We start from the raw sequence: 22,129 nt of genomic DNA on the forward strand, positions 1-22,129 counted from the left end.
TGTATAGTCAGTTTATACTGTTGTGTCAATTTCTCGTGTACAGCACATCTCAATCATACATATACATACATACATTCCTTTTCATACTCTTCTTCATTATAGGTTACTATAAGATATTGAATATAGTTCCCTGTGCTATATAGTAGAAACTTGCTGTTTATCTATTTTATACATAGTAGTTAGTATCTGCAAATCCCTAACCCCCAATTTTTCCCTTCCCACCCTCTTTCCCTCCTGGTAACCATAATTTTGTTTTCTATGTCTGTGAGTCTGTTTCTGTTTTGTAAATAAGTTCATTTGTGTCTTTTTGTTTTTTGTTTTTTTTTAGATTCCATGTATAAGCAATATCATATGGTATTTTCTCTTTCTCTTTCTGGCTTACTTCACTTAGAATGACAATCTCCAGGTGCATCCATGTTGCTGCAAATGGCACTGTTTATTTATTTTATGGCTGAGTAGTATTCCATTGTATAAATATACCACAACTTCTTTATCCAGTCATCTGTCAATGGACATTTAGGTTGGTTCTGTGTCTTAGCTATTGTAAATAATGTTGCTATAAACATGGGGGTGCATGTATCTTTTCAAATTAGCGTTCCCTCCAGATATATGCCCAGGAGTGGGACTGCTGGATCATAAGTCTATTTTTAGTTCTTTAAGGAACCTCCATACTGTTTTCCATAGTGCTATACCAAACTACATTCCCACCAACAGTGTAGGAGGGCTCCTTTTTCTCCACACCCTCTCCAGCATTTATCATTTGAATCCATCTACTGTTGATGGGATTTTGGATTGTGTCCAGCTTGGGGTTGTTACAAAACATGATTGTGAATATTCTTCTAAATATCTTTTGGTGCGTGTCTACGCATTTCTGCTGGGTACAGAGCTCATCCTGGGATTGCTGGGTAAGTAAGTGTGCTTATCTTCAATTTTTGGACATCAGCTGTTTTCCAATGCAGCTGCACCAGTTTATAGCCCCACCAGCCATGCATGAGTGCATTCATTGCTTCATATGCTTGCCAACCCTTGGCAATGTCCATTTTTTTTTCATTTTTATTTCAGACATCTTGATGGGCATACAGCAGTGTCTCACTGGAATTTTAATTTGCACTTCCCTGATTACTAACGAAGTTGCACAGCTTTTTGTATAGTTATTGGCCATTTGCTTATCCTCTTTGGTGAAGCTCCTCCAGCCTATTTTTCTATTACATTGTCCTTTTTTCTTTTAAGGGTTTCTTTTTTTCACATATTCTGAATATGGGCCCTTTGATAGTTAATGTATGTTGCAAAAAATCTTCTGGGAGGAATTTCAAATGTCCAAATAAATCAACTGGAAAAGACTTAGGGGGAAAAATATCTCTCTACCTCTTCTAAGTTACCAGCCCCAGACCAGGCTTCAGTTTTAAAAGGGGATATGGGGAGGCGGGAGGGTATAGCTGTGCTTAGAATACATGCCTAGCATGCACCAGGTCTTGGGTTCAATCCCCAGTACCTACATTAAAATAACTAACTAAATAAATAAACCTAATTACCTCTCCTGCTCCCCCCCAAAATTTTAAAAAATAAAGGGGGTATGGATGGAAAGAAAAGCCTGAGATCGGACCCACCAGGTTCAAGCCTCAGCTCCTTGGCCGCTTCCTGAATGCTCTTGGGCAAGTCACAGAAGCTCTCTGGGCCTCAGTGTCTATCTGCACTTGAGAACTGACCAAAATTACCTGCTGCACAGTTGTTCTGTGGTTGAGAAGAGGTGATGTGTAAACATACTTTAAAAACTGCACACGGTGTTAGCTGTTGTTAAAGCAGAAGGAATCAGCCACGTTGGCTTCCTGAGCAGCCCGACCAGCTTCCTGCACTGTCTCCCAGCACTAAGAGAAGAGGTGGCAGGTTTTGGGGCCAAGAAAATCCCTGTTCTCTCTCCCGCTGGCTGAGCCAGAGGACACCTTCCCTCCTCAGCCCTCTCCCCACCCAGTGTGAGACTGTGCTGCCCATGGCTGGGAACAGGGCTCCTCCCTGCCTGCCCAGGCAGGAAAACAGGAAGCCGTCCCCACCCTGCCAGGAGGTGGGGCTGACAAGTTCCCTTTCCTAGGTGGGCATCAGGCCATCAACCCTTCTGGATGCAGACGCACATGCCGCTGGCCCAGGGCACCGCTGCACCAGGCTACGCCCTGTGCCGCGCCCAGGTCTCCCTCATACTTTGTCCTGAGGTAGTGGAGTAAGTGGATGAATGGATGGGGAGCATAAAACGGGCCTCATCAGTGCCTTGTGAGCAAAGAACTCTTTCAGTGCCCAAGTGGGGCTGGGACTCTGCCTTCCTGGGCCACGTGGACATGCCCCATCCCTTCCCAAGGTACAGCACCATCCTTTCGTGAGCCCCACATCACTGGTACCCGGGCCCCATTCCACATACAGGAGGCATCTGGAAACTCCTTTTAAGAGAGCAATTGAGAGCTCAGAAGAAATTCGTGACCTTATTCTAATGTGCAAGGTTGCTTAGAGGAGTTTTATAAGCTGAAATATTTGAGAGCTGGAAGGACCCTCAGAAATCTTTTCCAGGCTCCTCACTTTGAAATAAGAGGGGCAGTGGCAGAGCCAGATTTTCTGCCTCAGCTCTCATCCTAACATCCCTTATGCCCTGCTGCAAACTCCATCACCTGCACCCAGGCCACGGCCAGCAGCCCCCTCCAGGTGCCTGCGACACTAGGCCAATTTCTCTCCCTTCCTGGTAATCTCTTCTAGCTCAGAAAGGTGTGACCTGAAGCAGTATGAAGCCCTGGGAAGTCCAAGACCACGGTTTGGGAATGTTTATAAAGTGTTCAGAGTGTTCTGAACTTTACAGAAATTCACATTATCGGCCTTGAGCCTTAATTCTGGTTCCAGCCCCTGCAGACTCCTTCCTATGTGAATTCTCCAACCCCGCTCTCTGGAGCTGGGTGATGTACTTCCACGGTACCCTGGGTGCCCAAGCCTGGCACACAGGGCAGGCTCTTAGTGAGAATTAATCATCAGAGAAATCAAAGGAGACAGAGGGAGAATCTCAAAACACACTGCAAGCGGGGGCCTGCCTGCAGCACCCAGACTCCTGGAGATCCTCCGACCATTGTACGTTTACATGTTTGGCAAACAGGCCCCAGCGCCTGCCTCGTGCAAGGACCCAGTGGGCACTGAGGCCCAGACCCTGCCCCTACGAGCGGCCAGTCTGGAAGGGAAGCCACGATGTGGGCTAGGATGAATCGGAGAGACCTGTGGTAGCTAAGGGCTCCTGCTCATCTGAACCAGACTGCAGGGGCTGTCAGGGGGAGGGATGCCACGGAAGTTAAGGCCTGCCAAGGGCAGGGAGCAGGAACCCTGATGGTGCCACAGCACGCAGGCTCCCTGGGCAGCCAGCAAAGGTTCTTGAAAAAAGAGAGTGATACAGGCGGTGCTGGGCTTTAGAGACAATCCATCTGGCATCAGGCTATTTGAGGGGGCAGGGACGACGGGATTACAATGAGGCGAGCATGAGGGGAAAAGGGCAGGGGCAGCGAGAAGCAAAGGAGGGAAGGACAAGAGAAACATCACAGAACAGAGTGTGGCTGTGAGGGCAAAAGACGGGGAGGACTCAGCCCTGGTCACAGGGAGATGATGGGACCGAGGGATCAGAGGCTGGGGAGGCCCAAGGAGAGTGTGGGACATGTGTGGTTTATCAGGGGGTGATGTCCAATGGGAAGTGGTCACACAGGCCATGCAGTCAGGGAGTTGGCGTCATGGAGGTGAGAACAGAAACCACCAGATGGAAGTGAAGACAGAGGAAGTGGACAGGAGGTAAAAGAGAAGTGTGGGGAGGACAGAGCCTTGGGGACTCCACGAGTTGGGGGAGGAAGGAGGAAGCGAGCTAGAGGGGGCCAGGGAGTGACCCGGGGATGGTAATCGGGTAAAGCCAGGCTCTGGGGCCAGTTCTCCTGGGCTTGAGTTCCAGCTCTGTCACTTACTCACTGCAGAACCTTGAGATGGTTATTAACCCCACTCAGCCTCAATTTCCTCATCTGTAAAGTGGGGATTATAATCCGCAAGTTTGTGGTAAGAACTGAAAGGGGGAGTTTGTGCAAAGTCTTTACACTTGCACATACTAAATGCAGTAAATGTTGGCTTTTATCACTAGTATCAGTGGGAGGGAATCAGAAGAGGACAAAACCATGGACCCAAAGAAAGCTCAGCATCCTTTCTAGTTTTCAGTGCCAACTAAGGCAGCAAGCCCGGGATAGGAGAGGCACAGCAACTTTTATGTTGGTAGCCAGCCCTGTGCCACCAAGGCTGAGAACTACTGATCCCTCTAGTCCAACCCTAAAATTATTCTGCTGGTGAATTGAAGGCTGCACATCTGCTGAAGATCATGAGCAAGGTGGTAGAAACACTTACCCCGCCGACTTAAACATGGAGAAGAGGACTTGGTCATCTGACTTTGAAGTCTGGCTTCTCTGTTTACTTGCTGTGTGACCTTGGAAAAGTCACTTGGCCTCTCTGAGCCTGAGTTATTAAATAGGATAATAGCTACAAATCACCTATCATGTTCCCAGGACCCAGCAGGCCCTCCATAAATATTTGTTTCTGTCTCTTTCTCTCTAGAACCCAGGTCTTCCAGCTCTTCCCAGCATATGATTTGTTAGGATCCTTTACTTTGTCGTGGGCTCCATCCAAGAGACTATGACTAAGGGTTTGTTCCTTCTTCTGTGTTTTCAGAGCCCCATCCTCTCCTCTGACCCCAGCATTCACCTGCCACAGAGCAGAGCCAGAGTGTGCACAGGACTACCTGGTGCTCCAAGTGAAGTTCTGATTCTGATTCAGTGGGTCCTGCATTACTTATGGCCCCAGGGATGCTGGCACTGTGGGTCCTCTATCCTCCTTGTAGAGGAGGCCTGCGGTGGCCGGTCCACCTCCCTGCTGACTCATGAGCTCCTCTGGGGCCAGTCTCTTTATCTTACTCATCTGTGTCCCCTCTACGGTATGTACTCACTAAATGGATGTTGAAAAAATAAGCAAACCATAGAGAAAACTATTTTCCAGCTAAGTAAATACAGACAGGGTGTTTTGTGTGAGCAGCAACCCTCCTGATTCACTCCAGCATCACCCTCTTGGCTGACGTAAGGGCCGTGAGGAGGGAGGGGCCTGAGATCCAGAACCTGGAGTCCTGGGTTTGAATCCTGACCCTCTCACTCACTAACTGGCAGCCCTGGGCAAATTACGAAGCTCTCTTCCATAAAGTGAGGGTGATCACACCCAACCACAGTGCAGCCCCAGAGATGGCTAAAACATGCTTTATAAACTGTAAAGTGCTCCAGATAAAGTATCATTAAGACAGCAGCTTTTTTAAGGGCCAGAACTACTTTTTATCTCCCTAGAGCCTGAAGATTGCTTGTGATGGGCGGGGTGGGGGACACACCAGGGGTCTGGTTGGAGATGGGGGCTGAGGCAGACAGGTCACGTGTCCCCACTCTGGCAGGGACAGTGGCCACAGGAAGTGTGAGGATGAGGCCAGGAAAGTTGAGGAGGGAAGGCTTCCTGGAAGAGGCTGGCAGCAGTTGAGAAAGCAAGGCTGGTCTGAAGGCACCAGCCTGGCCGGAAGGCAGGCAGAGAAACCAGAGTCCTCCGACAGGCCTGGGGCAGGGCTCCCGGCTGAGAGTGTAGGAGACCAGGCTGGACCAGGGGGAACTCGGGGCCATTAGGAAAGAACGTCAAGTAACTACAGATGTTCCCTGTCGCCCAGAGCTGAGTCACTCGTTTCTCTGCTGGAGCCACCCTGTCACTGTCCACCTCCAAGTACAGCCACTGCACCACTAACTGGAGCCTCAAGCATCTGAGGACAGAGGCAGGAGCCAGACACGTTCCTGCCCTCAGGAAGCTCATCAGTTTCTGACGGCCACAGAGAAATGGTGACCGGACAGGTAGCAGGTGCTAGGAGGTCACTGTTCCTGTCTCCACCTCAGCCAGTGAGTCTCTTCTGCACACTCACCTCCAGATGGTTCCTCATGCCATTCCCTGCTCTCGACCCAGCAGGTCGTGCTTCCCATCCCCACAACATGTACCTTACAGTCACTGTGTTAACTAGGAACACTGCTGTCCTTCCTTCTGCTAAAGACTCATCACAGCCCCGTCGCTTACACTTGTGCTTTCTCACGTCCCCTCTCCCCACTCAGATTACAGCAAGAGTCATTGCAACAGTGCTCCCCAGTTTACAAACTGCGTTCCTGCATATTATTTAATTTAATCCCCACAGTCAACCTGTGAGTTAAGTGGTATCCTTATTTACAATAAGGAAACTGAGGATTAGAAAGCTCAGACAATTTGCCTGAGGCCACATAGCTCATCCGTGTGCCCAGCCACAAAACTTCAACCTCTTCTAGCTCCGGTGCCAGGGCTCTGCCCAGTACTTGGAGGCCACACAAGGCAGGTGTTAAAGGTTGAGACTTCCAGCTGTGTGACTTGGGCAAGTTACTTAACCTCTCTGTGCCCTGATTTTCTCCAGGTAAAATGTGGCTGATCCCATAAGGATCTCATAGGTCCTTATCGATACCACCTCATAGGTCCTTATCGAGATTAAATAAGGTAACACAAAAAAGCAGTTAGAACAGTGCCAAACACAATAATGAATTATAATTATCATTCTCCCTTCACTAATTCTCATGGTCTCTTAACTCATTAAACTTTTTTTTTTCTAACTCATGTTTACTGTCATATTTGGTAGGTAGTTATTAAACAAAATACTTTTTTGCAGATTGACTAAGGTTAAGTTTTAGGATTGTCCTCTTCTTTTCTTCACCCTCCTCCTCCCCTAATTGTCCCCTAACTCTCTTTTCCTGATCCATTCTACCTCCCTTCTTAACACACACACACCCACACACCCCCACACACACACACGCCACTAGGTCAAATTTGGCCAATTATAGGTGTTCCACAGAATGTAAAATACTGGAAGACACTGACCTAGACTCTCCTTGTTGGGTTGTCCCTGGATAGCTAGAGAAACTTTCACAAACCTAATTTCCACCACTAATGGGTCAAAGTCTTACATGTATTTCTCTGTTGCTCCAGTTTTTACACAGTTGAGACTCTAGAAGGAATGAATTACCATTTCTTTTCCTTTTCCATTAAAAAAAAAAAAAGAAAAGATTCACACTGTTTCCTGGAGCAAGAAGCCTCAGGTGGTCAGGCAGCTAGTCAAGGCAGTAACACCCACAGTAGACAGGTAGCTCCCCTCTTTTTGGTGGTTCTGTCCATAAAATCAGAGAACAAACTTCAAACCCAGCGGGACCCTGGGAGGCAGAAGTGAAGAGCCATCTCCCCTATCCCACCTGGGGTAGGATGATGATCTAGACAGGGGACACTCACTACTTTAAATCACCCAGACATACCTACCAAGGGCCAGAGGCTCCTGGGAAAAAAGAAGAGGATAAAGTCCCCTGGGATGAAAAGCTTTCTTCTTTGCAAGATTCCATATATAGAACACTCACTCAGGACCTCATCAATCTTCCCTATCTAAAATCCCAAAGCCCTCCCCTCACACAGTACTGTGCTGTGGTTGGTGTGGGGGGTAGGCAGAACACAGCAGGAGAACCAGCCTCTGGCAGCGCAGGCCCAGGTGGATATTCAAAGGTTTCACACTGCAAGAAAGACTGAAGAACAAATGTGCCCATAGAACTTTGGCACTGGGATGAAAAGAAGTGCAGTGCCCTTTGAAATGGATTTTGCATACAAACAAGCGGATGAACACCATCAACATGTCAGCTTTATGCACTCAAATCAATACACCAGGCATTAAAACTCTGAGGTAAAAATGGATTGTGGCTTTTTGTTGATGACAGGGAGGAATTTTGGCCCCCAGCCCTGGTCAGGCTGGACAAATAGGGCAGTCTGCCTATTAGCTGTCAGGCACATCTTGAGGGGTGAAACCAAAATTCCAATTCAGGGTTCTGGGCAACCTAGGACAGCACATCTTGACCAGTACCGGGACGTCGGTCCAAGACCCTCAGATCCTGCTCCCTGGCCGGCCCCCTCCTCCAGCCCCTAGTCATCTTCCAAACTCGGCCACACATTGCATTTCCTACATTCCTTCTCACCGCTCAGACCCCTTCAGCCCGGCCCTCGGAGGCCGACAGCTGGGGGTGGCGTGAGCCAAGCAAGAGGCTCGAGGAAGGGGGTGCTAGGGGTGGGGGGAATGTCAGTGCAACCCTGAAGCGATCGAGAGGGGCGGAAAGGGCTCCGCACCCTTCACATCCCCGACCCAGAGCCCCACTCTCCGCCGCCACACTTATGTCCCCACAACGCGCTTCCACAGCCTAGGGGTACCCCTTCCATTTGGCCCGGTTCCTTTCCCACTCACCGCCCCTGTGACCCCTGCCCTGCCCCGCCAGGTCCGGCTCCCCTCGGCCGCACCGCACGAATCATGCCAGCTCCTCGAAGCTGCCCTGCTCTCTTCCCCAGGCCAGCCAGGATGCCCCCGGGGTCCCCGACCTTCCCGGATAGCCTCAACCTGCGCACCAGATGCCCTCTCTCGCGGCCCCCTTGCCCAGTACCTCCCTGGGCCTGCAAGACCCCTACTCCCTTCAAGTCCCCTCCTGGACACTGCGTCTCTCGGGATGCCACAGCCATGCATGCCCCGGGGTCCCCGATCCTCACCTGAGTCCGCTCGAAGCTTTCCCGCTCTGCCGCCTCCATCCCCCCGCCGACCCCACGCCGGCTCAGCACCTTTGGCAAGGGGTTGGGCACCTGCTTCATGGAGCTGGCCATTCGGTCCATGTTGCCGCGCCGAGCCGACTCAGGGGCCCTCAGCCGCCCCGGGATCCCCACGGCGCCGCCCGCCCCGCCCTACCCGCTGGGATCCGGCGCTAACGGGACGGCTCTCCGCTCCCATTGGCTGAAAGCACTGCTACTCTCCCGAGGCCCCGCCCCTACTCAGAGGCTTCCCCGCCCGCCCCCGCCCCCGCCGGAGCCCCTCGGAGCGCCCTGCCTGGCCGGGCCGCAGGGACCGCGAGGCGCGTCCTAACCGGCCCGGAGGCCTGTCCGTCACCTGGGGGGCGGGCAGGAGGCGGGGCCTGGGGCGGCCCTGACTTGCCCTCTCCAGCCCCTCCCCCGTTGCCCGGCGCTCAGCTCTCCCGGCCCTGCCAGCACCCACCCCTACCCCGCGAGCCGCGCTCTCCCTCTGCTGGGGGCTCTGCGAGGTCCCGGAGTGGTGGGCGGGGGTCAAGCTGGAGGGGAATCGGGCCTCCCGCAGGGAATCCGGGCCCGCCTGGGAATAGCCTGTTTACTCCTTTCGGGCCGGGGACGACAGAGTGCGGGATGGACCGGCTCGGCTGCTGGAGTCCCGGGAAGCGCGGTCCTGGAGGCCCGGCTCCCGCAGGATGGGTCAGCGTCTGGTAGACGTGGTCGCCGTGGGTGGCGGCCCCCAGCAAGTTCCCTCTGCTTCTTCCCTCATCCTGCCCCTACCCTGAATTCCTGCCCATCCCTTTTCTAATGATCGCAGACCCGGGAGCGCTGGGCTGGGTCAGTGGAAACCTCTCGACACCTTCTTTCCAAGCTTATCATCTGAATCTACCCGGAACGTATTCGTTGGTAGAAACCCCTGTGGACGCTTGATGTTTATCTCCGGCTCTGCGCCACCCCTCCTGTCCTGCTCAGACGTCAGCCAAGGTACCGACAGGCGGAGGGAAGTATGATCCTTAGCGGAGATGAAGAAACTTAAAAGTTTTCCGTTAAATGCCAATTTTGGTGTTTTAAAAATAAATGCTTTGAAACTCAAAGGAAAGCATTACATTTTTTTAAAGTAAGAGCTTTTGATTAAAAAAAAATTCACACATTCAATAGAGAAGTGGAAGAGGGGGTGAGCCTTTGGAGGCACTAGGGAGCCACTGAAGGCATTTGCTCAGACCTGCGCTTTGCCGAGCTGGCACTGTGTGGACGGGATTATGGGGGCGAGAGGGAAGGGAGGGAACAAATGGAGAGACTCCAGTAGCAGGTGAGAGACAATGAGGGCCTACACTAGCAAGGAGAGGAGAAAGTTCGGTCCTGTGGGAGGTTCTGTGAATAGATTTGGACAAAGGGAATGCCGGGGGTTGGGGGGGACAGTGATGAGGCCTGAATTTCTGTGGAAGAAGGATTGAAGGATGGCCTTGTGGTGGAGGGGGAATTGCCTTGAGGCTATATTTGCATAGCAAGCACACAGGTTTCACCTTCCCTTAGGCTGTGTTTGTATGGAGGCCTGGGGACTGGCTCCCCTTGTGTTTCTCTGGAACGAGGTTAGCTGTCACCTAGTTTTGGAGGCTTTGTTCTAGTCATGGGAGAGGGAGCAGGCACCTGCCAAGCACTGTGGCCTTAAGTAGAAAACCAGTCAACAGGAGACCCCAATCTCTATCTCTCTCATCCTCTGATTTCCTACTAGTGCCTCCCACTGCCAAACTCAGCTGGAAGCTGGAGGTCTAGGATGATGCATCAGCACTGCCCTGCCCCTCCTTCCAGGCACAGAGCAGAGTGGAGAAGAGTGGAGGCTGGATCTGGAGGTGTCCAGCACAGCAGGCTCAGAGGAGTCTACCTGCGAGGAAAACAGACCAGCTTCATAACAATATTACCTCTGCGTGCCCATTCTTAGTCCTGCACCCGCCTCGCTCTGGACCCAGCCAAAGAGTGATTTATGATCCTTTGCCCAGAGTTTATGGCTTCAATAAACATGGGCCCTTTAAACAGGGATTAAAGGATCAGCCTACTTCTTATTAGAATAAACCAGAGTAGGAATCAGGAATTTGTGGTTTGGAGGCACCCTGTGGAGAAAGACTCAAGCGAGTTACCTTCCTCTGTGAAACTCAGAGTGAGTTAAAAATAAGATTTCTCACTTGCCGCAGCAGCAAAACCCTTTGCCAAGAATTGAGGGAAACCCTCCCCCCGGGATATAAACTACAGGACTCCGCTAGCTTCCTTCAGCTCTTACTGTCTCTCCCAGCAATGTTGGAACCACTTGTTTCTTTACCTTCTGGAGATGCCAGGTTTCTAGACATGGAATCCCATCTCTGGGAAACCTATAGGAAGATCAAAACTGTGTGTTACCTGCCTCTCCATGTCTGCTGAAATCTGTCCCACCCCACACCTAGTCTGCATCTGATTTAATATCTGGTGTAAGGATAGGTAAACTGACCACACTTTTCCTATAAGCTCTCGGTCCGCATGTTTTAGTAGTTTAATGAGATATAATTAATTTACATTAAATTGTACATATTTAAAGTATACAATTTGATGAGTTTTGACATACATGTATGTACACTCATGAAAATATCACCACAATCAAGATAATGAACATATTCCTCACCTCCAAAGTTTTCTTCGTGCCCCTTCCTAATTCATTCTTACTTCCTCCCAAACCCCTGTGCTCAATTACTAATCTGCTTTCTGCCACTATAGATTAATTGCATTTTCTAGAATTTTATATAAACGGAACCATACAGGATGTATTCTTTTTGGTCTGGCTTTTTTTCACTAAGAATAGTTATTTTTGAAATTTATATATATTGTTACATGTATCAATAGTTTGCTCTTCTTAATTGCTGAGTACTATTCCAGTATATGAATAGTCCACAACCTGCTTACCCTTTAACCTGCTGATGGACATTTGCATTCTTTCCAGTTTTTGACTATTACCAAAAAAAAAATGCTATGAACAGTTGTATCCAAGTCTTTGTATGAATAGCAGTCAAAACGATGTGATTTTATCCATCTGGTAGATATATTAGTCAACAGAACAGATTAGAGTCCAGAAATAGGTCCACACATACATGGTCAATCAATTTTCCAAAAAGGTACAAGGCAATTCAATGGAAGAAAGACAATCTTTTCAACAAATGTTGCTAGAACAATTAGATAATCATATGGAAAAAACCCCCAAATACCTTAATCCTTTCCTCACACCATATACAAAAATTAACTCAAGATGGATCATAGACCTAAGTGTAAAAAGAAAATAGGAGAAAATCTTAGTGACCTTAGGTTTGGCAAATGTTTCTTAACTACAACACGAAAAGCATGAAGAATAAAAGGGAAAAAAATCAATAAAAAGGACTTCATCAATATTAAAACCATTTGCTCTTTGATAGACTGCTATGAAAATGAAAAGGAAGGCACATACTGGGTAAAGATATTTGTAAAACATCCATCCAACAAGGAATTTGAATCTAGAATATGCCACGTATACATTTTCAAAGTTTACCTGGCTTGGATTTTAAATTGTTCACACAGATCAGGATGACTCAGGCACAAGAGGACAGTGTAGGGGCCCACATACAGAATTTACAAAGACAGGGATCTGAGTCTGAGCTGATGCTCCACGGCATTTTAGACAAGTTACTTAATGCTCTGTATTTTTTAACCAGCTGTAAACCAGGAGGTGTAATAATATGGCTTTCGTTCATTCAGTGGACATTGGTTGAGTTTCTAGTCTAGGTGAGGCACAGGACTAATAAGTTTATAAATTTACTCTTTGGTCATGGGTACACATGTTAAAAAAAAATCACATCTAACACAGGGAGGCAAGTTCTAGAATAGAGGTAGGGTGCCATGTTTCTCCAGACATTTGGGGGATTAAACAAAACATTTATATAAATTTATGTCTTAATGTGTATGTATGTATACATAAGAAAAAAGCATATAGATAGATTTGTATTTAATGAATTTTAAAAATGTCTGTGCTAGGCAGGTTCTCTTATATCGACTGCTTAAGAGTCACACTGTAAGAAGCAACAACCTCTCTCCTCCTCTCCGCCATCTCCTCGGCAACCGCAAAACAGCAACTATGTGTGAGTGCATCTCCATCCATGCTGGCCAGGCTGGTGTTCAGGTCGGCAATGCCTGCTGGGAGCTCTACTGCCTGGAACACGGCAACCAGCCCGATGGCCAGATGCCAAGTGACAAGACCACTGGGGGAGGAGACAACTCCTTCAACACTTTCTTCAGTGAGACAGGCGCTGGCAAGCATGTGCCCAGGGCAGTGTTCGTAGACCTGGAACCCACAGTCATTGATGAAGTTCGCACTGGCACCTACCACCAGCTCTTCCACCCTGAGCAGCTCGTCACAGGCAAAGAAGATGCTGCCAGTAACTACGCCCGCAGTCACTACACCACTGGCAAGGAGATCATTGACCTCGTCTTGGACCGAATTTGGAAACTGGCTGACCAGTGCACAGGTCTTCAGGGCTTCTTGGTTTTCCACAGCTTCGGTGGGGGAACTGGTTCTGGGTTTACCTCCCTGCTGGTGGAATGTCTCTCTGTCCATTATGGCAGGAAGTCCAAGCTGGAGTTCTCCATTTACCCAGCCCCTCAGGTTTCCACAGCTATAGTTGAACCCTACAACTCCATCCTCACCACCCACACCACCCTGGAGCACTCTGACTGTGCTTTCATGGTAGACAATGAGGCCATCTATGACATATGTCGCAGAAACCTCGATATTGAGCACCCAACCTGCACAAACCTGAATAGGCTGATAGGTCAAATTGTGTCCTCCGTCACCACTTCCCTGAGGTTTGATGGAGCCCTGAATGTCAACTTGACAGAATTCCAAACCAATCTGGTACCCTATCCTCGCATCCACTTCCCTCTGGCCACATATGCCCCTGTCATCTCTGCTGAGAAAGCCTACCATGAACAGCTTTCTGTAGCAGAGGTCACCAACGCTTGCTTTGAGCCAGCCAACCAGATGGTGAAATGCGACCCTCGCCATGATAACTACATGGCTTGCTGCCTGTTGTACCATGGTGACGTGGTCCCCAAAGATGTCAGTGCTGCCATTGCCACCATCAAGACAAGCGTACTATCCAGTTTGTGGACTGGTGCCCCACTGGCTTCAAAGTTAGTGTTAATTACCAGCCTCCCACCGTGGTACCTGGTGGAGACCTGGCCAAAGTACAGCGAGCTGTGTGCATGCTGAGCAACACCACCGCCAGTGCTGAGGCCTGGGCTCGCCTGAACCACAAGTCTGACCTGATGTGTGCCAAGCGTGCCTTGGTTCACGGGTACGTGGGTGAGGGCATGGAGGAAGGAGAGTTTTCTGAGGCCCATGAGGACATGGCTGCCCTTGAGAAGAATTATGAGGAGGTTGGTGTAGATTCTATTGAAGGAGAAGAAGAGGAAGGAGGAGAGGAACACTCAAGTTAAAATGTCACAAAAGTGCTGCTTTCACAGGGAAGCTTATTCTGTTCTGAACATTGAAAAGTTGTGGTCTGATCAGTTAATTTGTATGTAGCAGTGTATACTCTCATATACAATTACTGACAGATGCTTTAAAACACAACGCTTTGTTACAGGCCCAAGCTATCCATTTCTCTGATGGATTTGAATAAAGTATTCCCTGTCTTAAATGGAAAAAAAAAAAAAGAATGTCTGTGATTAAATTGTCACATGGAAGAGGAACAAGCTGCAAAGCAGTGTATAGAGAATGATTTTACTTTGGTAGAAATAAGCAAACAAAATTTGCATAGAGCTGTATATGTTTTTGAATGTGAATGAACACAGAAAAGGGTGTAAAAAGATATACTCCAGGCTGCTAATACTTGTCACAAGATGGAGATAGGGTTTTATAGAAATAGAGATTATTGCTTTATATGGATCTTTTAATTAAAAAAATAAAATTAAGAAAATTTGAAAGTAATAGTTGATAAACACAGAAATAGCGAAACACATTCCAAGAAGTGCTTTTTATATTAAAACAAAACAAAACAAAACAAAACAAAACCAGACTCTCAACTTATTACTAGCTGGTGCACCGTGGGAGCTCCGAGACTGAAATCCTCCCTTAGTTACATGGGAATGACTTACACTTTGTTAGCTAAAGGCTTTGCCAGATCTTGAAATGCTCATGCCAGTACTCAGAGTGGTGTGTGTGTGTGTGTGTGTGTGTGTATGTGTGGAGTGGGGGTAGGCAGTCAGGGGACATGGAGAGAATGGTGGTGACCAGTAAGAGGGTGGCAGAGACCTGCCAGCCAGCCAGGAATGGCCTGGGGTGCCCCACATGTGACCAAACCAGGTAAGCTGGAATGGGGCACCTATCCTGGTTGAATCAGGAGCTAAGGCAGAACCTGAAACTGGAGCTGGGAGCTGTATCAAGTCAGGAAACAGGGAAGGAGGAACTAAGCCAAACCGGGAACCCAAGCCAAAGCCAGACAAGCAGTCTGTAAGCCAGGAGCGGGGAGACAGCACTGAATTGACCCCAGTGATGGACCGTGGTCAGGTATCTGCAGGGCAAGTTGATCTCCTCCTGCACCAGGAAAATAATGCCATTGACCAAGAGAAGGAATACTTTCAGGGAAAGATAATGAGTCCACTTGTGTGCACACTGAGGTTCAAATGGCACGGATTCAAAAACAATATGGATCACGTGAAACAGATATAGGGAAAAGAGCATGAGCTTTGAGATTAGACACGTCTGGGTTTTAATCTTCCTTCCTTGCCTGTTTTTTTTCCCAGTTAAGCATTTAATGAGTAATTACTATCTATGTCCGGAGATGTAGCAATGACCACAGAAGATACCATCCTTGTCCTTATGAAGCACATAATCAGAAGCTATTTTCAGGATCTGATGTATAATTTACAATTGCGTCAGTTTCCATAAGTCAAGAAATGTTGGCTGAGTGCCTGCTATATGCTAGTCTACAGTGCATACATTTACACATGGGAAAAGGCTACTCTACCTTAGAGCTTTGGTGGAAAGAACGAATGAACAAATGGAAGGAAGGAAGGAAGAGGAAGAAATAGAGAAAGACAGAAAGAGAGAGGGACAGTGGAAAGAAGAAGAAAGAAGGAAAGAGTTAATAATTCTGGGATTCAAACACAAGGGAATTTACAGGAAGGCTATCTGGCAGGACTAGTTACATAATTTGGAGAGGCCAGTGCAAAATGGAAACGTAGGGTCCCTTGTTAAAACAGTGTCAAGAATTTCAAGACAACAACAGCAGAGCATTAAACCAAGCATGGGACCCTTCCAAGTGCAAGACCTTGTGTAACTGCACACACAGGTCATTCGCCCACGGAGCAAACCCAGCTGTGGGGGCGGGGCAGGCAGGAGAATGAGGCTTGTAAATGGAAGAGCCGTGGCAGCTCCAGAGGGCTCAACAGTGAGTTTCAAAATATGTTCACAAAATCTTTAATCCACCCTCTTTGGGGTGGAGTCTAAATCTCTTTCATTTGAATGTGGGCTGGACATAGTGACTAGCTTCTAACGAATAAAATAAAGCAGAAGTGACAGTGTGTGACTTTGCAGAGTAGGTGGGAAAGGCACCGCAGCTCACTGCAGGGGATGCTAGCTTCCATGTCATGGGGATGCTCTGGCAGCCCAGAGAGAGGCCCACAAAGCAAGAAACTAAGGAATCCTGCCAACAGTCATCTTGGGAGCCCATCCTGCAGCCACGTTCAAACTTTCAGATGATTGCAGCCCCTGGGGGCATGTTAAATGAAACCATGAGAAACCCTAAGCAGGAAACACCGAGCTAAGCTATGCTTGAACCCCTGACTGTGAGATAGCAAATGTTTACTGTTTCAGTCCCTACATTTTGGGGCAGTTTGTTACACAGTAGTAGATAAGCAATACAGTGCAGAAGCTGGAGCCACATGAGAAGTCTTATAGCAGAAATTGTCCAATGGATCCATCCATTCCTCCTTCAAGCACTTGCTCAAGATTCAAAATCTTGGGTGAGAGTATCTGAGCTTAGGTCTGGCTGAGCAGGACAGTGAGAGGAAGGACGGTATCTCTTCGGCAACTTCCTGCCTTAATGGGCAGGGACTTGGGTTTACTTTCCCTCCGAGGCTGTCTGCATTGGGAGAGGAGTGCTGTTGGGAAGAGAAAAGGGCCGAGGTGCAACAGGTGTCTGCTACTTCTACTTAGGGAACCCAGATTCATGACACCTGAAAGAGGAACTCACAATAAAAGTGGCCAGTGAGCAGCAAGGGAGAGCTCCTTCCTTTCATGATGGCTGTGGGGTGGGAGGTTCTGTCTTCTTTAAAGGAATTTCAAGCCTCCGTAGCAGACAAGGAAGGAGATGTTGGGTCTGGGAACCTTCCCAGCATCAGTGCATCAGGGAGCTGGTCATTTCTTCCTCAATAGTGAGCTCGTGCAGCTGGGGAAAGCACAGACTTTGGGATCAGCCGACCTGGGGACAAGAGCCAGATTCACTTATGTACTAATGTGCTAATCACTTAACCTCTTTGACTCTCCACTTCCCCATCTGTAAAATCAGAATTTAACTAATTCCTACCTCAGTGAACTGTTAGATCCAAGGAAATAATGCTGTACTTATCTTAATTACCTTCCTTATTTTTCCTTCAAAAATTTTAATCGTTATGAAAGTTGTATAGAGCTTTAAAATATCTAATTGTAGTTTCTGTAAGGTTAATAAACCGAAACACCCAGCCTCCTCCACTATCACGCTTTTCCTCCTCTCCTCTACCTCCCCTCCTCCCATCCCTCTCCTACCTTCCCTCCTCCTCTGTCCTCTCTCTCACTTCTCAGAGGCAGCCACTTTCAATTCTGTGTTCACCCAATCCCAGCCCCCCATTCTCAAGTTCATAGCCTTGACCTTATAGCTGTCAGCCACTCAATTCTGTGCTGTCCTCTCACTGGCCATCACTTATCTTTCCACCTTCCTCGTCTAGAATGCAACTCCAGTTCACTGGGGCCGGCAGTCCTTAGAGTCTACCACCTTTTTATCTCTACCCCCATCCCCCCACACCCAACCCCCCATTTCTTAGTAAGAGCCAAGGTCTTGACAATAAGCCACAAGATCCTACATGCTTTGTCGCCATTATCTCTCTTATGTCACCTGCTAGTCTTCTTCACTTCATTCACTTCTCATTCATTACACTGTCTCCTCTAACAAAGCCAAGCACACTTCTACCTCAGGCCCTTTGCACTGGCTACTACCATTCCCTGGAACATTCTTCCTTCAGATACCTGCAGGGCTCATGTCCCCACCTCCTATAAGTCTTTGCTCAGAGGTCACCTTCGCAATGAGGCTTTCCCTGACCATCTCCCACTCCTTCTATTTCTTTCAAAACTCTTTGCCTTCTAACACACTGTCTCGTTTACTGATTTATTATGTGTATTGCTGATTGCCTAGCTGCTCTCCTCATCCATATGTGTGGCCAGAGATTTTTCTCATTCACGGCTGTATCCTTGGCTTCCAGAAGAGCGCTTTGAAAATCATACATGCTCAATAAATATTTATTTAATGAATATTTATTTAATGACTTAGCCCCTGAGGGGACTGTGAGATCATCTTCTCCAACTTTCTCATTGTAGCAATAATAAAGCCAGCAGACGCCAGAGCAGCAGCTGCCGCAGTTAACCACTTACCCTAGATTAGGCCCTATGCTTGCAGCTTTTAATACGTTAACCTCATTTAGACCTCAGGGCAACGCTGTGAGCTTAGTATCACCACAATCTCCACTTTACTGGTAAGGAAACCGGGGTTAATGGAGGGTTCAGGTTCCCGAACTTATCTCAGATCCCCCAATTGATAAGTGGTGGCGCTGGGACCTGAGCCCAGGCAACCCGAGTCAAGCCACCTGCTCTGCAACCTACAACGTGCAGATCACGTGTGGAACGTCCAGGACTGAGAAACCGGTTTCACACATGGGAGAGATTATTGCGTGGGACGCTGGGGCCCAGCAACCTGCTTGGTGCAGAGAATCCCTTAATCAAGCACCTTGAATTTGCTGGGGTCGCTGGATACGGTGAGGAGGAGGGAGTGGACGGGCAGGCGGGTGAGTGGTGCCTCCCAGCCTGCGCCCTCTCCACTCTAATGCACTCGATGGAAGCCCAACGGCCCCAGGAGAGCCTTAATGGACCCGCAGAGCCACAGCTTCAGCTGAAAACACTGGATTAATAATGGAGGAGGCAAGGTCATTAACAACCAGAGCAGGGAAATAGAGGAAAGAAAAATTGTGATTGGCTCCTAAGGATTCAATCCCGTTCCAGCCAATCCTTGGCTCCTGTCTCTCCATCTGCAGCTTCTTTTTTATTCTGATTCAGGGCCCCAGTGTCTACCCAGCCCTTAATCGATCAATATGTCTGGGTTTCTCATCTGCCAAGAATCCACTTCACCTGGGTTCCATATCCCCCAGCTTTCATCCCACCTGAGAGCACACTGGAATTTGGGCGTGGGGCTCAGCAAGGAGTCCCTGAAGGGCAGGAGCAAGTTTATTTAGAAAAAGCTTTCCAGTTTCCAGTGAGAGCCACTGCGGTGGAGTTCTGGCCTTTTATTTTTCCCCCTTCCTTTATCCAGTAGGTTGGTATTCAGAATTTACTATGTGTCAGACGTTAGCCCAGGCACTACATCAGAGATGTATTAAATAATTCATAGGAGCAGCATATTAGAATTTTAGAATAGAATCAAAGCCGGTGAGCCCTGGAGAGGACCCAAATGGGAATAGCAGTCTCTGGGTTTGAGCCGTGGGTGACTCTGGAGTTCCTCTGTCCCCATCCCTCTTGCCTGCCTGCTTGGGGTCCTCAGCATTTCTCCTCTACAGCATTCTCTCTACCTTAAAAAAAAAAACTATTTTTCATTGTGGTAGAATATTAACATGAAATTTATCACTTTAACCATTTTTAAGTGTACACTTCAGTGGTACTAAGTACATTCAGTGTCAGGCAAACACCACCACCATCCATTTCCAGAACTCCTCCATCAAGCAAAACAGAAACACTGTACCCATTAAATAATAGCTCTCCCCTCCTCCCTCCCTCCTGGCCCACAGTGACCTCTCTTCTACTTTCTGTCTCTATGAGTTTGTCTCTTTCAGGGACCTTATCTAAGTGTCCTTTTGCGCCTGTCTTCTTTCACTTGGTGTATGTTCTTAAGGTTCAACCAGGTCGCTGTGTGTATCAGTGTGTGTCTTTTTTAATGAATGGGAAGAACCAGGTGCAGCATGGACAAGGATGTTTGTTACTGCAGTTGCCTCACCTTTACCAAACCCTGCCCATCTTTCTGGACCCAGCCCCAGCCTCCTTCATGAAGCCTTGCACAGCTAGGTCTGCACATGTTGATTTCTCTTTTAGCATCTATTCCAACCTTCCTATTTTTATAAATGAAGAAACTGAAGCCCAAGGAGATTGTGTCTCCAAACTCACACAGGTCCATGATCTTGTGTGGGGTCTTAATTGCTTTGTGTGCATTTCATTGCTCCCTTCCCTGCCCCGGATCCCCAACCCCTGAACTGTACCCTCTGAAAATTGAGTTCAGTCTTCCTTTTCTCATATCTCTCCTCTGCCCTTCTCCCACAGTGCCTGTGTGTGACCCTGGACCTCAGATAGATCCTCAGTAAAGACTCAGAGAAGGAATTTCTCTGCAAATCAGTTTCTTGTAAGTGGAGAGGGAACAAGAATTCTCAAAAGATGGTAGGAAACAGTTGCCACCTGCTGGTATGACTGTGGAACTACAGACAAAAATTCGTCTTGCTGGTAGATCCATCAACATGCGTTTCATCTTGCAGGCTTTTGTGCTTTGCCCTCTTCCTATACACATATCACTCTGACCTGAGCCTGGGCAAAGGGTGTCTGGCAACATCCGCAGCATAGTCCGTAAATATTTGCTGAGTCCTTCATTTATGCAAAGATATTTAGACTTAATCTCTGACCTCAAGGAGCCTGCAGTCTGGTAGAGAGCTAAGAGCATCAAGAAATATATTACAATTGTAAATGTGTACCTTAGATGGGGAATGAAGTCTGCCAGAGTCCTTCAGAGGCAGTAGATGGACGCTGCTGTTTGGGAGTGTGGAGGAAATGATAGACGTCATGGAAAACATGACCTCGACATTCTCATCAAATGGAAGAAGCATTTTGTCATTTGGGATCTAGTTTGGCAAAAAGAATTTTGGCAGGGAGAGACTGTGAATGGAGAGGGGCTGTTCTGGTAGAGGAAACCTCATGCAGGAGACGGAAGGAAATGACCACTTGAAGGCCTGAAGTGAGCTTTCAGTAAAATAATTGCCTCACATTATTATATTTAGGAAAGCACAGAATGGCCTAGTGTGTTCAGTCGGGTGAGTGGGCTGGAAAAGCAGGCTGGAGCCTGGTCCAGCGAAGCTGATGTTGTCAGTGCCCCTCTCATAAGCCCTCTGGCCTTACCATTGTATGCCAGCCTGCCAGTATCTGCATCTCTTTGATGCAGGTGGCCCAGTCTGCCCTCATGCAGGTAGGAAGTGCATTCCTCCCTTTCCCCAGGATCTGTTAGCCCATGACTAACTAGAATTGGTATATAAATATCCCTGCTCCCTTGCCCCTCGGGTCAGGTTAACTCTGAGACATATGTTTCACCATCATTTCCCAGAAGTCCCCAACAGGATTAAGTTCAGTTGCCCACAATTGTAACTTGTCTAATAACACATCCTTATTCACTGTCTTCCCTTTCCTGTCTCACTTCCCCGCTTCCTACTGATGTCTCCTGGTATCACTTCCAAAATATATTATAGACACTCAAATTTTTTTATCTCAAGAGCTGTTTCTGGGGAAACTCAATCTAAAACATCATGGAAGACCTGGGATCCTGAATTAAGAAGATTGGACCTGGAGCAATAAATGCTTCTTGAATGCCAAATCATAATATGAATGTTAGTTATTTTGACAATCCTTATCTCATTGCACTGTACGAATTGCACTGTGATTACTTGTTGGCATGCTGGTTCTCCCATTAGACCTTGAACATTATTCGCAGATAGTGTCTTATAAACTGCCATCCTCTCCGCATTCTCTCCTGTGACTGTGGGGGATCTCCCAGCCAGCCTGCACCTAGCTGGGTACATATTGCTACACAGTAGTCCAAGAATGCACACATCCCAATCTCTGCCCTCACTTTGAAGATCTAACCCAGCCTAGTGTAATGCCAAATTTCTGCACCTAGTATTGGTCACAAATTTCCAAGATTTCTTCTTTTATCATCTCCTTTCTGTCTAAAGAACTTCCTTTGGCCATCCTTTGGAGGCAGGGAGCCAGGACTTTCACCCCCACCAGCAGTAATAAGGTATCTCTTCCTCGTATAAATGGATTACATGTACCAGTTAAAAGGCAAAGGTTGACAGAATAGATTTTTTTAATGATCAAACTATATGCTGTCTGTCTATAAGAAACTCACTT

At 47.9% G+C, this 22,129-nt stretch overlaps 2 protein-coding genes and 1 pseudogene across 3 annotated transcripts in view; 2 read left to right on the forward strand and 1 right to left on the reverse strand.

The window, feature by feature from the left end:
• Positions 1-8,808, reverse strand: part of HIP1 (huntingtin interacting protein 1) — a 132,784-nt gene extending 123,976 nt beyond the window's left edge. Inside the window, exon 1 of one of the 2 annotated variants that reach the window (XM_006201385.4) lies at positions 8,650-8,807. In XM_006201385.4, the coding sequence (XP_006201447.2) occupies positions 8,650-8,769 (120 nt within the window). In that variant the 5' untranslated portion in view covers positions 8,770-8,807. Of the gene's footprint in view, positions 1-8,649 lie in introns of both variants that reach the window. The other variant, XM_072943125.1, reaches the window with a different exon arrangement.
• Positions 8,809-12,802: 3,994 nt separating this feature from the next.
• Positions 12,803-13,712, forward strand: LOC116284207 (tubulin alpha-1A chain-like; annotated as a pseudogene).
• A 26-nt stretch (positions 13,713-13,738) lies between these two features.
• Positions 13,739-14,163, forward strand: LOC140687008 (tubulin alpha chain-like). Its single transcript, XM_072942151.1, has 2 exons — positions 13,739-13,816; positions 13,876-14,163. Exons 1-2 carry the CDS (start codon positions 13,739-13,741, stop codon positions 14,161-14,163), a joined length of 366 nt encoding a protein of 121 aa, XP_072798252.1.
• The last annotated feature ends 7,966 nt before the right edge of the window (positions 14,164-22,129 follow it).

This window comes from Vicugna pacos, chromosome 18 (assembly GCF_048564905.1).
Source record: "Vicugna pacos chromosome 18, VicPac4, whole genome shotgun sequence".
Classification (NCBI taxonomy): domain Eukaryota; kingdom Metazoa; phylum Chordata; class Mammalia; order Artiodactyla; family Camelidae; genus Vicugna; species Vicugna pacos.

Coding starts and splice junctions, on each gene's coding strand:
- LOC140687008 (XM_072942151.1), top strand. CDS start 13,739: ATGGCTTGCTGCCTGTTGTACCATGGTGACGTGGTCCCCAAAGATGTC. Junction 13,817..13,875: donor TTGCCACCATCAAGACAAGC/GTACTATCCAGT, acceptor GTTAATTACCAG/CCTCCCACCGTGGTACCTGG.